At 46.6% G+C, this 16,920-nt stretch overlaps 1 protein-coding gene across 1 annotated transcript in view; it reads left to right on the forward strand.

The window, feature by feature from the left end:
* Window positions 1–16,920, forward strand: part of MUC6 (mucin 6, oligomeric mucus/gel-forming) — a 52,898-nt gene that overhangs the window by 27,397 nt on the left and 8,581 nt on the right. Inside the window, exons 27-47 of the mRNA XM_053377625.1 lie at window positions 124–363; window positions 1,402–1,558; window positions 2,848–2,997; window positions 3,533–3,598; window positions 4,376–4,411; window positions 5,281–5,316; window positions 6,827–6,859; window positions 8,463–8,510; window positions 11,061–11,519; window positions 11,787–11,831; window positions 11,939–12,388; window positions 12,647–12,691; window positions 12,801–13,250; window positions 13,518–13,562; window positions 13,674–14,123; window positions 14,391–14,435; window positions 14,547–14,996; window positions 15,255–15,299; window positions 15,410–15,956; window positions 16,041–16,171; window positions 16,284–16,733. Of these exons, the coding sequence (XP_053233600.1) occupies window positions 124–363; window positions 1,402–1,558; window positions 2,848–2,997; window positions 3,533–3,598; window positions 4,376–4,411; window positions 5,281–5,316; window positions 6,827–6,859; window positions 8,463–8,510; window positions 11,061–11,519; window positions 11,787–11,831; window positions 11,939–12,388; window positions 12,647–12,691; window positions 12,801–13,250; window positions 13,518–13,562; window positions 13,674–14,123; window positions 14,391–14,435; window positions 14,547–14,996; window positions 15,255–15,299; window positions 15,410–15,956; window positions 16,041–16,171; window positions 16,284–16,733 (4,378 nt within the window). The remainder of the gene's footprint in view (window positions 1–123; window positions 364–1,401; window positions 1,559–2,847; window positions 2,998–3,532; window positions 3,599–4,375; window positions 4,412–5,280; window positions 5,317–6,826; window positions 6,860–8,462; window positions 8,511–11,060; window positions 11,520–11,786; window positions 11,832–11,938; window positions 12,389–12,646; window positions 12,692–12,800; window positions 13,251–13,517; window positions 13,563–13,673; window positions 14,124–14,390; window positions 14,436–14,546; window positions 14,997–15,254; window positions 15,300–15,409; window positions 15,957–16,040; window positions 16,172–16,283; window positions 16,734–16,920) is intronic.

The following is a 16,920-nucleotide window of genomic DNA, read 5'->3' on the forward strand; positions in this document are numbered from 1 at the left end:
CACTGGTCATCCACTCAATATGAATATCATCCACTCACATGGCTCATTTACATTTTAAAAGGTTCCCTTTTTATGTTTTGTTCTGACGTCCATAACTTTTATTTTTATTTTACTCTAATCTAGGATCACCTCTGTGGTTTATGTGGTAATTACAATGGGAATATAAGAGATGACTTTGAAACTCGAAGCAGATATGTGGCATCCAATGAACTGGAGTTTGTGAATTCCTGGAAAGAGAATCCCCTTTGTGGGGATGTGTTCTTTGTGGCTGATCCATGCAGTAACAACCCCTATCGCAAAGCATGGGCAGAAAAGAAGTGCTCCATTATCAACAGTCAAGTATTTGCTTCCTGCCACAGCAAGGTAAAAGTTTATCCTATGCTTTAAGATAGTAACATTGCCTCTTCAAGTGCTAACATTTCCACCTGTGCATGCTTCCAAATGCCAGCTGCCTTTTTATTGTTTTGAATTGATGTATTTAATTATGTATTTATCTACTCCTTTCAAAAAAAAAATCCTTCCTTTACAGTGGAGGTGGGGAGGTAGATTGGGACGAATCGCCAGCGCAATTGTGCACAGATCAGGCCTAATGCTGACCATGAGCCCCACCCTCAGAATGCCCCATTTTGGCTTGGCCAGCAGAGATACTACTGGTGGGCCTCCCCCGCCCACCCCAATGAAGGCAGTGGAAGAAGGAGGTCTCCATCAATGGAGTGTCATGAGTGTCACTCTATTGGCATCAGGTGGGAGAAGTCTGGCTGAGCCAGTGGAAGCCCACAGAGAGATGCTTCCACTCAATCCATCACCAGCCCTGAACCCAGCATAAGGTGGGGGTCTGAATTGCAGCCTAAACTGTTAAAATATTACAATAATAAAAGATCAGCAGTTAAAACAACACAGAGAATCACAGAGAAAAATCCAGCAGTGATTTCATGATGTGATTGAAATGAACAGTGCAGTCTTATACATGTCTCCACATAGAAGTAAGCGCCAATGAGTTCAATGAGCCTTATTCCCTGGTAAGTGTGCATAGGGTTGCAGCCTGGTAGAGCAAACCAACTGTGGTGGGAGAGGAGAATTTGTAGCCTAGGAAGCACCATAGCCAAGCCCTCTCAGTCTTGTATTGGCTATGGTGGATCTAGGGTGGGGGCGCTGTTCTTCCCCAGCAATGCCAGTGTTCTCATCTTTCTTTGTTTTACATTTTCTTCCCATTGGTTCCTTTGGAAGGGAAATTTGCTGGGCCAAATATCATTCTCTGTCCATACAGCAGATGATACTGTAAAGTGCATGTGTGGTTTGATTAGTGGATATTGCTTGTTTGGTCCCACTGAAAATGTAAGGATGAACTTTTAATTAACACCAACTTTCTGGTTTGGCTTCATTGTTCTTTCCCTGCCCCAGGTGTACCGCAGGCCTTATTATGAAGCTTGTGTCCGGGATTCATGTGGCTGTGACACAGGAGGGGACTGTGAGTGCATGTGTGATGCTGTTGCAGTGTATGCAAAAGCATGCTTAGAAGCTGGCGTCTGTGTTGACTGGAGAACCCCAGACTTCTGCCGTAAGTTTCTTAACAATGCCTCTTTTAAAGTGGGCTGGGTTTCTTAAAATGCATTGATACTTCTATATGTTAATAATATTCAGAACTGGATAATACCTATTAAGTTTGCTGACTGCTAAAACTATGGAGCAGGAGGCATTATATTTTTAGAGCAGTGTTTTCATGAACCATATCCACCCTCTGAAGTCGACTCAATGAGAAGATCAATAATTGTGGCCAGCTGCCACCACTACAAGCAGCTTGTCCTCTCTGTCAAGCCTCTCTTGCACAGTGCAGATGTAGGAGTGCCTTTAATGTTTTCTAGGTGCAGCTGCAGCCACAGGTAAATTATTAGCACATTATGTGCGCAATTGTGCAACAATGAAGCATATGAAGCCTACCCCTTCAATCATGCCAGTTTCTCAGTGCAGCATTTCACATGCAGAAATTTATCAGTGGACAATCAGATTTGGGACAGAATCCCTGGAGCTAGGAAGTTTTAAATCCAGTCTTGGCACATGACGAAAAACTGGATTCTACACAGATTTCTTTACATCTCAAGTCAAAGTACAGCCAAATCCATCTGGTCCACTGCCAAAGACATGGCCAAGACATTCTTCATTTATGTAAAGAAGCCTTGCTCTTCTAGATTTCCTCAACACTGAAGCACCAATATACCCCATGTATGGAAGCATTCAATGACCCAGTTTGCATGTAAACCTAAGCCAGATCATGGCTTAATGCAAATGTGTGAGCATGCAGATTTCTGGAAAGGAATTCACAGCTGGTTAGGCCTTCCTCCAGTGCTGCTGTGAGGTAAGCCGTGGTGTGGCTTTGCATGCCATCAAAATTCAGGCTCATGGCTTGTTTCACCATGTTGTAACCAAGGATTTTTGTCCTTGGTTTACAATTCAGGGTTTGTCTGGAGACCACAAGCCTGGGCTCAGACAACATCCTAAGCCAGAGCATGGCTGGCTTGACAGCAGCAGCAGGACAGAAGAAAGAAAAAAACAGTAGTGAACTCCTCTTCAGGAAACTGCACCCTTGCACATTTGTGCTAAACTATGGTTTGGCTTAGTTGCGACTGTTGCATGCAAACTGAGCCAGAGTGAGAATATGGCCACAACCTTCAAGGATGAAATCAAGTATAACATAAGAAACAGATAATAAAGATCTTTCACTAGATGCTTCCATCTTTAAATGAGTTTGCCACAGGGGAAAACAATGCAATGCTTCTCCAGTGTGCTATTTTTTCCTTTAGGAAATGTAAGTGGATAGATTGAATAACAATCACTTTCTCATCTCTTTAGCTGTCTACTGTGACTATTTCAACAGCCACAAGAAGAATGCCATGGATGGCACCTATCATAACTTTGTTAATGAACTGAATTGCACCTGGCATTATCGCCCCTGTAAATGTCCATACCAGCTACTAACCTTCAGAGAAATAAATATCGAAGGTATTTCCCCCCTACTTTTATAAAACAGAAACTGTGCTAGCAGTGGCGGAGCTTCATGCTTCGGCACTGGGGGGGCGGGGTGGAGAGCAGGCAGGGTCGGGGCTGGCGTGTATCCCGGGGGGCATGACGCGCTACCCGCAGGGGCATGGTGCGTGTCCTGGAGGCAGGGCACACCGCCTGCAGGGGCATAGCGCTCAGCACAGGGGGGGCAGCCGCGATGGCACCCTACCGGGATCGCACTGCCAGGGGCAGTGCACTCCCCCTGCACTCCTCTTCCTCCACCAGTGTGTGCTAGATATTATTAATAGGAAACTAGTAGTAAGTAGGCAAAATGCTTTTGTAAATCTTTTACAAAATAATTCGTAGGAAATAATAGGCCTGAATTCATGATTGGAAATGTGGGTTTATAGCTGGTTCTCTAAGTCTGTCTTATACATTACGGGAATTCTTCTTTCTGAAACCTTTTTCTGAGACTAGTGTTTACCTAAAACTTTTACTATATGCATGATGAACAATATTTCTTCTTTGCTCCTAGGCTGTTACAACTGTTCAGAGCATGACTACTATAATCCTAAGGAGAAAAAATGTGTGCCTTGTAGCGGTAGGTTAAAAAGTCCACTTTCAAATTCCTTGCTTCCAACATTTCCTATTTTAAGAAGCATCATTTATAGTGAAATCCTTTGCATGTTTACTGATTTCATTGGGACTTTTTCCCTAATGTGGATAATATATATAGGATTACACTCTTATTTAACTGTCTTATTTAAGACTCTTATTTAACCAGAGGACCTCTTAAAGCTGCCATTGCATTATCTTCACTTATTCATTTGTTTGTTCTTAACTTTAAGAAATGTACTGTACTATGTACTGTACTATGTCTACTAGAGTCTAAAGTTTAGGTGATTCAGGAAGGATGTGTATACAGTGGTTGATGAAAAAGTAGTAAAATCATAATTAGCTAAGATTAGAACATCCTGGTCTTGCATATCCTAGTCCCACACTCTAATCACTATACCACAATAAATTAAAACTTCTCATATTACTTGAATCCTGGAATTCTAGATTACTTCTTCATATGCAGAGTTGTACTTTTACTATTGAAATCGGAGGGAAAATATATTATTTGCAGCAAATCCTCATTATGGAAAAAGTATATAGCTGAAATAATAATAATAATAATAATAATAATAATAATAATAATAATAATATAGCAGTGGTTAGCATCACAACACCATCAACAAATTAGAGTCACTTAACATTCAGTAATTTTTCTACACAAATGTTGCTTCCATGCAAGAAAACTAAATATGTAAAAGTCTATATTTATATATAGGCTTTTCTGTTGTACAACTGTAACTCACATTTGTCTTTTCACCAGGTCCAGTTTCCCCAACTCCTCCATTACCAACCACAAGTGAGTATAAGATTTTGAAATGTATATTTCAAAGTATGTAACACTGAATATAATGTCTATTTTGTATAGGGATGAGAAATGATCCATTTGCCAGTATTGCATAACAATAATGGTGATTATGATGATGAACAGAAGACACAGATATGATGATCTATCAAATAAAATCCACTGGGGGGAATCAGAATTATTTACATGATGTACTGGTGTTCGTAAAACACTCGACCCCTTTGATTTTATAAAACATTGCATATTCCAGTTTATACTCACTGCTACATTGCACTCACAGTTTTATACTTACTATTTTAGCTTTTAAAAACTGGTTTTATTGATAATTTTATGGTGTTATTCTTCTTTTAAATGGCTTAGTCCCCCACCCTCCTTACAATCAATAATAATAATAATAATAATAATAATAATAATAATAATAATAATAAATTTTATTTATATCCTGCCCTCCCCAGCCGAAGCCGGGCTCAGAGCGGCTAACAACAGTAAAATAATACAACATTCTAAAATCATTTCATTATAAAATTAATTCAATTAATTCAAGCAGTACAGTCGACTTGCAACCTGCACAAATTTAACGTGTGTGAATACGCATCACTGAAAAAAGGGGCAGGGCAGGCATCTGGAGGGGAGGACATTGGCAATACCACCACCCCACCCCACCCAATTTGGAGGTGCAGTGATCATTGGAGACTGTGTGAGAGGCCTTAGGAGAGCATTTGGAGGGTTTTTATTTTATTTTTTGCTATACACGACTGGCTTTTACACACTTTTGCTGGAACGCAACCCCCACATAAGTTGAGTTGACTATATATAAATTGTAGGAAACAAATAAATAAAATAAAAAATTGTCTTTCCACCAGGTTCACTTTCTCCAACTACCCCATCACCAACAACAAGTGAGTATAAGATTTTAAAACATGTATTTTGAAATATATGACACTGAGTTGAATGTAAAGTCTGCATAGTGGTAGGAAACAATCAGTTTGCCTGTATTGCATCATAATAATAGTGGTGATGATTATGATGGTGAACAGAAGACAGAGATATGTTGATCCATCAAATAAAATCCATTTTGGGGAAATCAGGTTTATTTACAGGAACCACCCTTTCCTAAGATAGAATCATAGCTGTCAACGTTTCCCTTTTTTAAAGGGAAATTCCCTTATTCCCAATAGGATTTTCCCTTAAAAAAGGGTAAAGTTGACAGCTATGGTTAGAATCAGCAGGTGATCAGTGCATAGTGTATGAGGATGAACATCTCACACATGCAGTCCTCATCAATACTTCACAATATGGATGGAGATGCATGCTCATATCAATCCTGTTACATGGACGAGAATGCTTATCCCCATCTACTATATGCACATGATTGTGATCCTCAAATCATTAGTTGTGTGTTACTCATCATGTGTTAACACCTTGTCATTTGCAAATATGTATGGAACTAAGAATTTTGTTATTTAGACTCTGCAGAGACCACAGCCCAAAGAGCCAGACATCATCTACATGTTCTCATATGAAGTATTGATTCAGTCTGGTACCTTTCATAGTGAATTAATTTACAGCCTTTGGCAGTTGTAATGTTTACTTTTTTTAATGTTTCTCGAAGAAAGAATAGAAATGGGATATATTCATATGGGCAAAATAATTCACAGATATATAGAGTAATGAGCCAAACACACACAGGGTTATGTGCACTTTGTGCAAAAAAAAAAAAAAATCAAAAGCTGCGCACTGCAGAAAATTTGTGAATAAAGTGATTTTGCATGTTGTTGCCTATTTAGTATGTAATCATGGAGGAGAGACAGGGCTGCAGATATCCAGATTTTATATATTAGGCAATCCCAAGGCCAAATTGTGCTTCCACCCTTCCATTTGCTTTTTTTTAAAAAATGAGCCCAGTGTTTGACCACTTCTCTCCTCCTCTTCTTACATCCCTATTCTCTGCTTCTTTGTGTTTCTTGTGACACTAGTTTCACACTGCCAGTTTTATTTCAGATGCATTCTGAGGAAAATGGTACCCAAAAGCTCTGATTCAGGCACAACAAGCAATGTTTTTAAGCATTGAAAGTTGGGGTGTCAAGAGAAAGGAGTTGCCATTGCTCCACAATAAATGGCCCCAAGTACCCCCCCTTCCTCCATTCCTAAAACCAAAGTGAGCTGTTTTACTTCCTCCCTGAAAATGGTTGGAATGTTTCCTCCCCCCCTGCTCGGCAGTGTACCACTTGGGAATGGTGTGTGTTAATTGAACAAGCAAGAATTCTGATGTTTCCAGAACATTGAACCCTTTGATTAAAAAATAATAATACTTGACTATATGAATGAAATATACTGGTGTTCTCAAAACTCAGAAGCTCCTCAATTTTATATTCTACATTATGCTCACACTTCTTCTCTTTTCCATAGCTCCAACACAGACCACAGCATCTCCGAAAACAGGTGAATATAAGAGTTTAACACATGCTACTTACAGGTATATAAGTTACACTCTTGTGCACTGAAAGCAACAAGTCCATTTTCCAGTATTGCCCAATGATAACAAAGAACATAAAACACAGGTATGCTGATCCCACAAGCGTGATCTGTGAGGGGAATGAGACTTTCACTGCTGGGTCTATTTTGGATGTGAATGAACATTCGCCACATGCAGTCCTTGTTATTCCTGCACAATTTGGATAGCTATGTATGTTATCATCCATCCTGCAATCAGGATGGGGGGAAATGAGTTTGTGTAACAAGTTGTGCATAATTCAGTATGTCCCAACATATTGTTATATGCTACTGTTTCCAAGGTGCCAAAAGCATCTTACATTTAGATTCAGCATACAGGTAGGTAGCCATGTTGGTCTGCCGTAGTCAGAAGTGTGCATGCACACGAAAGCTCATACCAATAACAAACTTAGTTGGTCTCTAAGGTGCTACTGGAATGAATTTTTTTATTTTGTTTAGATTCAGCAGTCATTATAGTCACAAGAATCACACTTGCCATCTATATTTTCTTTACATGAGATAGTAACTGAGGCCACAGTCATATCCTCATGTACCATGGAGCAATTCCCAATGAATTCAGTAGGATTTACTTCTGTGTTCATGTTCAGGAAGGGACGCAGGTGGCGCTGTGGGTTAAACCACAGAGCCTAGGACTTGCTGATCAGAAGGTTGGCGGTTCGAATCCCCATGATGGGGTGAGCTCCCGTTGCTCGGTCCCTGCTCCTGCCAACCTAGCAGTTCAAAAGCACATCAAAGTGCAAGTAGATAAATAGGTACCACTCCGGCGGAAAGGCAAATGGCGTTTCCGTGCGCTGCTCTGGTTCGCCAGAAGCGGCTTTGTCATGCTGGCCACATGACCCGGAAGCTGTACACTGGCTCCCTCGGCCAGTAAAGTGAGATGAGCGCTGCAACCCCAGAGCCGGTCACGACTGGTCAGGGGTCCCTTTACCTTTAGACATGTTCAGGACTGTTTATAGCTGTTTTATAATTCGAGTTTGAAGTGGAATTGCAAACTATGTTTTTTCCATGAAAGAAGGCACAAGAGGAGGGTGGAGCATATGAGCTCAAGGCCCATTCACATAACATGTCATGTTACATCTCAACAACCCTATGTTTACAGAAAAGTGATACTAAATCAAAATAAATAAATGGATCACATCTGTCTGTCTTTGCATAGTTGCCAATGGGAAATCTTAAAATACTTTGACATTACCTTCCTCTTGAAGAGGTTTCTGAAATTAGTCGTGGAAAACAAGATGATATTTAAACCAATGAGCCACTTTTGAGGGGTTGTACAATTAAATAGCCAAGATGCCTCATGGTATGCTATCAATAATAAATGTTACCAATATGTTACTCAGAATCCCAATCTCACACATTTAGATTCCATTAACCGCACAATAAAGAAATGGTTTCAGTGCTGTCTCTGTGAATAATAATTATTCAATGAGACCTTGATTAATCATGTATTTTAGTCTCATTAAAATATGAATGCTGTGTGGATTGTTGGCACTCCTTAATTGAAATGTATTTTCCCACTTCTGCTTTGTAGCTCACCCTCACCCTGTTACAAGACCGCAAGTCAAAGTAACAACAACAGGTCAGTTCTATTATCCGTTTTGGTTTCTTGCTGATTACCTCCAACAGATGGCTATCCAGGCACTGCTTGAAGACATCTGGGAAGCGAGGGCTTATCCTCTCCCCCACCACATGTAATTGGTTTCCTTGTCTAGCTATTAACAATTTGCTCCCAAAGTTGAACTGGCAAGATGGAGTCTCTGCAGGTGAGTGTTCCCCATGTCTGATAAATAGTCCAAATGCATGCCCTGGATGGGGCTATACTCCCTCAGGAGGAGCAAGTACACAATTTTAGGGGTGCTTCTGGATCCAACTTTGTCACTGGTGGCCTAGGTGGCTGTGAGTGCCTTTTATCAGCTTCAGATGGCTACAACCCTTTCTGAACCTGGATAGATGGACCACAGCATCTCAGGAATGGATACATTTGAGATAGGGTTACTTCCCTAGGGGCTTCCCTTGTACTTGGTCCAGAAAGCACAGCTGGTGCTGAAGGGTGAAGCTTGATAGCTGTCAGGAGTGAGACCCTGTCAACATATTATGCTCCTATGAAGAGATCAGCACGGGTTGTTGATTTGCTACCAGGTCAAGATATTATTAATACAGTGGTACCTCGGGTTAAGTACTTAATTCGTTCCAGAGGTCCGTTCTTAACCTGAAACTGTTCTTAACCTGAAGCACCACTTTAGCTAATGGGGCCTCCTGCTGCCGCCGCACCGCCAGAGCATGATTTCTGTTCTCATCCTGAAGAAAGTTCTTAACCTGAGGTACTATTTCTGGGTTAGCAGAGTCTGTAACCTGAAGCGTATGTAACCTGAAGCGTATGTAACCCGAAGTACTACTGTAGTGTATAAAAACCTCAGGAACTTTGGACTAGACTAGTTTACTTAAAGGATTGCCTTAGCACATGTGACCCATTTGACAAATTTGATCTGTCAAAATGATGGTTTTACAAGTGCCACCTAACACTTCCTTTCAGCTTGTGATGAATCCTTCATTGTGGTAGTACATATTCTCTGGAACTCCTGCCCACTAAAATTATTGTGCTGTACTGTTTTCTGTACCTGTTTAAAATATCTTTGTTTAGGAAAGCCTAAAAAGACATACAGGATGATTATCAGCTAAAGTAATCAGCTAAGGAGGAAGCAAAATGAAATTTACAGACCTAACGTAGCCATGCTTATTAATTGCAGTAAGTCTGCTCTGAGTAAACCTTAGTTGAATAACACCCCCCCCCCAAATTAACTTGTAACTTTATTTCATATATTCATTCAAGCCAGCTGATTTTATATTTTGAGAATATCTATGACCATTTGTTTTTAATGTTTGATTCTATTAGTATTAAAAGCAGTATTTTACATTGTTCAATATAAACTCCATGGAGGTTTTTATTGATTTAAAGGTGAATAATTTTAAATAATTAATTAAAACATGGTCCCAAAGAAACACTATATAAGCCTCATAACCCTAATTAAAACTTGCTGGTTCTCTGCAACATAAAACATCAACAGCTCCATCTAGGAAGCAGGCTGAGATACTACCTGCCTGCAGACTGTCTCGCCAGAGTGGCACATGCTCTGGTTATCTCCCGCTTGGACTACTGCAATGATGAGCTCTATGTGGGGCTACCTTTGAAGGTGACTCGGAAACTAAACTAATCCAAAATGTGACAGCTAGACTGGTGACTGGGAGTGGCTGCCGGGAACATATAACACCGGTCCTAAAAGATCTTCACTGGCTCCCAGTACGTTTCCGAGCACAATTAAAAGTGTTGGTGCTGACCTTTAAAGCCCTAAACGGCTTCGGCCCAGTATAACTGAAGGAATGTTTCCACCCCGATTGTTCAGCCCGGACACTGAGATCCAGCTCAGAGGACCCTCTGGCGGTTCCCTCGCTATGAGAAGCAAGGTTACAGGGAACCAGGCAGAGGGCCTTCTCGGTAGTGGCGCCAGCCCTGTGGAACGCCCTCCTATCAGGAAATAAGTCAAGGAAATAAGCAACTATCTGATGTTTAGAAGACATAAGAAGGCAACCCTGTACCGGGAAATTTTTAATGTCTAATGTTTTACCATTTTTTATGTGCTTCAAGCCACCCAGAGTAGATGGGGAAACCCAGCCCAGTGTGCAGGGTATAAACAATAAAATTATTATTTTGTTATTAACATAAGCAGAGAAAGCAAAACTTATCCTGTATGTCTGTTAGCGAGGCAAAGCAAAAACAAACAGTTGAAACAATATACCTTAAAATAATGAATGCCAGCACAGAATAATTCAAATTACAAATAGAAACAATACAGAAAAACTGAATACATGAAACATCAAAAAGAAAAAAGAAAAAGTAACAATAAAGTTTACCAATACTCACTGAGCTGTAGTGCTTTCACTTTCAGGAGCATATCCTCAAAGGAAATAGGTTATTGCAGGTTTTAAGACAAATTGCTTTGAAAATAAACCCATGTCGCGTTAGAATGCTGTATAAGATGGATTCAACTAAGTTTTCTCAAAGTAGACACAGTTAAGTGAACCTGGGTTGATCAGGTTATCACATTATTTCATGGAATCTCTTATCCTGCAGAGACTGCGCCAACAAAAGCAACAAGCACCAGCAGCACAACATTAACTTCGCCAAAGGCAACATCGCCCATAAATACAAAGAGCACAGAATCAACGACGATAAGACATACAACACACACAACAATGATTACGACTCCACAGAAAACTATTTCAACAGCAAGCACTTCTGTACCAACAACTTCCAGAACTACAGCATTAACACAAACGGCAACAACAAGGAGGCCAGAGACCACAATCTCCACAGCGACTACTGAATCCACTGTAACAAGCAAACACACCCCAACAACCACGACAGGACCCATGCCTTCCACAACACCGGTTACCTCAAAACCCTTAAGGAAAACGAGCACTCCAGTACCCACTTCCACAACTCTCACGACTGCTCCCCCTACCAGCACAGAAACGCCCAGCACTCCGGCCACCACAACTCCTGCAACCACCACCGTCCCAGTTACCACGGGTAAGTCTCCTTGGTCGCTCTGCAGCAGCAGCTTACAAGGCTTTCAGGAGCCCTCTCTTGCCAAAGGGACAGAGGGATTCCCACCTCCAGGTCCCACGTAAGCCAGCCCTCCAAAAAGGGCGAGACTCGTCTGGCTCAGTCATCCGGCAACCTGTTCCTCATGTCCTCGTGTGGCTCCCAGGGCAACCCAAACTCCCAGCCGTGACGGGAGCCCGCCTTTTCCCTCTCCCACCGCCACCTATGTGACTTTGCTCTTTTGTGTTCCAGAAACACCAAAAACCACCACTTCTGTTCCACCACCGGTGCCTACAGGTAAGGGCGCTGAGCGTGCCAAAGGAGCTCTCCTTCTCTCCTTCCCTCCTTCCCCCGTTCCCACCTGTGGTCGCCCCCCTTTCACTTGCTTTCTTTCTCCTTTGCAGGCACCACACCTTCGACAACCAGACCACCAAGCAGCACGCCAAAAACCACGCCAACCACCTCTCCCTCCACCACATCCAGAACCACTGCATCAACTCAGACGGCAACCACCAACACGCCAAAGACCACTGCAACAGCCTCCACACCATCCACCTCTACGCATCACCCCAAAATCCTAACCACCACAACCCCCTCCACCACGACAGAATCCACTGCGACTAGCACACCAACCCCGACAACCACAACAGCACCCGTGCCCCCCTCCACACCGTCTCCTCCGACGCCGTCCACCACAACCACCACCACCTCGCCCACAACCGTTACCTCCACTTCCACCAGCACTCCAGTACCCACTGCCACAACTCTCACGACTGCTCCCCCTACCAGCACAGAAACGCCCAGCACTCCGGCCACCACAACTCCGGCAACCACCACCGTCCCAGTTACCACGGGTAAGTCTCCTTGGTCACTCTGCAGCAGCAGCTTACAGGAGCCCTCTCTTGCCAAAGGGACAGAGGGATACCCACCTCCAGGTCCCACGTAAGCCAGCCCTCCAAAAAGGGCAAGACTCGTCTGGCTCAGTCATCCGGCAACCTGTTCCTCATGTCCTCATGTGGCTCCCAGGGCAACCCAAAATCCCAGCCGTGACGGGAGCCCGCCTTTTCCCTCTCCCACCGCCACCTATGTGACTTTGCTCTTTTGTGTTCCAGAAACACCAAAAACCACCATTTCTGTTCCACCACCGGTGTCTACAGGTAAGGGCGCTGAGCGTGCCGAAGGTGCTCTCCCCCCCCCTCCTTCCCTCCTTCCCCCGTTCCCACGTGTGGTCGCCCCCCTTTCACTTGCTTTCTTTCTCCTTTGCAGGCACCACACCTTCGACAACCAGACCGCCAAGCAGCACGCCAAAAACCACGCCATCCACCTCTCCCTCCACCACATCCAGAACCACTGCATCAACTCAGACGGCAACCACCAACACGCCAAAGACCACTGCAACAGCCTCCACACCATCCACCTCTACGCATCACCCCAAAATCCTAACCACCACAACCCCCTCCACCACGACAGAATCCACTGCGATTAGCATACCAACCCCGACAACCACAACAGCACCCGTGCCCCCCTCCACACCGTCTCCTCCGACGCCGTCCACCACAACCACCACCACCTCGCCCACAACCGTTACCTCCACTTCCACCAGCACTCCAGTACCCACTGCCACAACTCTCACGACTGCTCCCCCTACCAGCACAGAAACGCCCAGCACTCCGGCCACCACAACTCCTGCAACCACCACCGTCCCAGTTACCACGGGTAAGTCTCCTTGGTCGCTCTGCAGCAGCAGCTTACAAGGCTTTCAGGAGCCCTCTCTTGCCAAAGGGGCAGAGGGATTCCCACCTCCAGGTCCCACGTAAGCCAGCCCTCCAAAAAGGGTGAAACTCGTCTGGCTCAGTCATCCGGCAACCTGTTCCTCATGTCCTCATGTGGCTCCCAGGGCAACCCAAAATCCCAGCCGTGACGGGAGCCCGCCTTTTCCCTCTCCCACCGCCACCTATGTGACTTTGCTCTTTTGTGTTCCAGAAACACCAAAAACCACCATTTCTGTTCCACCACTGGTGTCTACAGGTAAGGGCGCTGAGCGTGCCGAAGGTGCTCTCCCCCCCCCTCTCCTTCCCTCCTTCCCCCGTTCCCACGTGTGGTCGCCCCCCTTTCACTTGCTTTCTTTCTCCTTTGCAGGCACCACACCTTCGACAACCAGACCGCCAAGCAGCACGCCAAAAACCACGCCAACCACCTCTCCCTCCACCACATCCAGAACCACTGCATCAACTCAGACGGCAACCACCAACACGCCAAAGACCACTGCAACAGCCTCCACACCATCCACCTCTACGCATCACCCCAAAATCCTAACCACCACAACCCCCTCCACCACGACAGAATCCACTGCGATTAGCATACCAACCCCGACAACCACAACAGCACCCGTGCCCCCCTCCACACCGTCTCCTCCGACGCCGTCCACCACAACCACCACCACCTCGCCCACAACCGTTACCTCCACTTCCACCAGCACTCCAGTACCCACTGCCACAACTCTCACGACTGCTCCCCCTACCAGCACAGAAACGCCCAGCACTCCGGCCACCACAACTCCTGCAACCACCACCGTCCCAGTTACCACGGGTAAGTCTCCTTGGTCGCTCTGCAGCAGCAGCTTACAAGGCTTTCAGGAGCCCTCTCTTGCCAAAGGGGCAGAGGGATTCCCACCTCCAGGTCCCACGTAAGCCAGCCCTCCAAAAAGGGTGAAACTCGTCTGGCTCAGTCATCCGGCAACCTGTTCCTCATGTCCTCATGTGGCTCCCAGGGCAACCCAAAATCCCAGCCGTGACGGGAGCCCGCCTTTTCCCTCTCCCACCGCCACCTATGTGACTTTGCTCTTTTGTGTTCCAGAAACACCAAAAACCACCATTTCTGTTCCACCACTGGTGTCTACAGGTAAGGGCGCTGAGCGTGCCGAAGGTGCTCTCCCCCCCCCTCTCCTTCCCTCCTTCCCCCGTTCCCACGTGTGGTCGCCCCCCTTTCACTTGCTTTCTTTCTCCTTTGCAGGCACCACACCTTCGACAACCAGACCGCCAAGCAGCACGCCAAAAACCACGCCAACCACCTCTCCCTCCACCACATCCAGAACCACTGCATCAACTCAGACGGCAACCACCAACACGCCAAAGACCACTGCAACAGCCTCCACACCATCCACCTCTACGCATCACCCCAAAATCCTAACCACCACAACCCCCTCCACCACGACAGAATCCACTGCGACTAGCACACCAACCCCGACAACCACAACAGCACCCGTGCCCCCCTCCACACCGTCTCCTCCGACGCCGTCCACCACAACCACCACCACCTCGCCCACAACCGTTACCTCCACTTCCACCAGCACTCCAGTACCCACTGCCACAACTCTCACGACTGCTCCCCCTACCAGCACAGAAACGCCCAGCACTCCGGCCACCACAACTCCGGCAACCACCACCGTCCCAGTTACCACGGGTAAGTCTCCTTGGTCGCTCTGCAGCAGCAGCTTACAGGAGCCCTCTCTTGCCAAAGGGACAGAGGGATACCCACCTCCAGGTCCCACGTAGGCCAGCCCTCCAAAAAGGGCGAGACTCGTCTGGCTCAGTCATCCGGCAACCTGTTCCTCATGTCCTCGTGTGGCTCCCAGGGCAACCCAAAATCCCAGCCGTGACGGGAGCCCGCCTTTTCCCTCTCCCACCGCCACCTATGTGACTTTGCTCTTTTGTGTTCCAGAAACACCAAAAACCACCATTTCTGTTCCACCACCGGTGTCTACAGGTAAGGGCGCTGAGCGTGCCGAAGGTGCTCTCCCCCCCCTCTCCTTCCCTCCTTCCCCCGTTCCCACGTGTGGTCGCCCCCCTTTCACTTGCTTTCTTTCTCCTTTGCAGGCACCACACCTTCGACAACCAGACCGCCAAGCAGCACGCCAAAAACCACGCCAACCACCTCTCCCTCCACCACATCCAGAACCACTGCATCAACTCAGACGGCAACCACCAACACGCCAAAGACCACTGCAACAGCCTCCACACCATCCACCTCTACGCATCACCCCAAAATCCTAACCACCACAACCCCCTCCACCACGACAGAATCCACTGCGACTAGCACACCAACCCCGACAACCACAACAGCACCCGTGCCCCCCTCCACACCGTCTCCTCCGACGCCGTCCACCACAACCACCACCACCTCGCCCACAACCGTTACCTCCACTTCCACCAGCACTCCAGTACCCACTGCCACAACTCTCACGACTGCTCCCCCTACCAGCACAGAAACGCCCAGCACTCCGGCCACCACAACTCCTGCAACCACCACCGTCCCAGTTACCACGGGTAAGTCTCCTTGGTCGCTCTGCAGCAGCAGCTTACAAGGCTTTCAGGAGCCCTCTCTTGCCAAAGGGACAGAGGGATTCCCACCTCCAGGTCCCACGTAGGCCAGCCCTCCAAAAAGGGCGAGACTCGTCTGGCTCAGTCATCCGGCAACCTGTTCCTCATGTCCTCGTGTGGCTCCCAGGGCAACCCAAAATCCCAGCCGTGACGGGAGCCCGCCTTTTCCCTCTCCCACCGCCACCTATGTGACTTTGCTCTTTTGTGTTCCAGAAACACCAAAAACCACCATTTCTGTTCCACCACCGGTGTCTACAGGTAAGGGCGCTGAGCGTGCTGAAGGTGCTCTCCCCCCCCCCTCTCCTTCCCTCCTTCCCCCGTTCCCACGTGTGGTCGCCCCCCTTTCACTTGCTTTCTTTCTCCTTTGCAGGCACCACACCTTCGACAACCAGACCGCCAAGCAGCACGCCAAAAACCACGCCAACCACCTCTCCCTCCACCACATCCAGAACCACTGCATCAACTCAGACGGCAACCACCAACACGCCAAAGACCACTGCAACAGCCTCCACACCATCCACCTCTACGCATCACCCCAAAATCCTAACCACCACAACCCCCTCCACCACGACAGAATCCACTGCGACTAGCACACCAACCCCGACAACCACAACAGCACCCGTGCCCCCCTCCACACCGTCTCCTCCGACGCCGTCCACCACAACCACCACCACCTCGCCCACAACCGTTACCTCCACTTCCACCAGCACTCCAGTACCCACTGCCACAACTCTCACGACTGCTCCCCCTACCAGCACAGAAACGCCCAGCACTCCAGCCACCACAACTCCTGCAACCACCACCGTCCCAGTTACCACGGGTAAGTCTCCTTGGTCGCTCTGCAGCAGCAGCTTACAGGAGCCCTCTCTTGCCAAAGGGGCAGAGGGATACCCACCTCCAGGTCCCACGTAGGCCAGCCCTCCAAAAAGGGCGAGACTCGTCTGGCTCAGTCATCCGGCAACCTGTTCCTCATGTCCTCATGTGGCTCCCAGGGCAACCCAAAATCC

This window comes from Podarcis raffonei, chromosome 1, assembly GCF_027172205.1.
Source record: "Podarcis raffonei isolate rPodRaf1 chromosome 1, rPodRaf1.pri, whole genome shotgun sequence".
Taxonomy (NCBI): domain Eukaryota; kingdom Metazoa; phylum Chordata; class Lepidosauria; order Squamata; family Lacertidae; genus Podarcis; species Podarcis raffonei.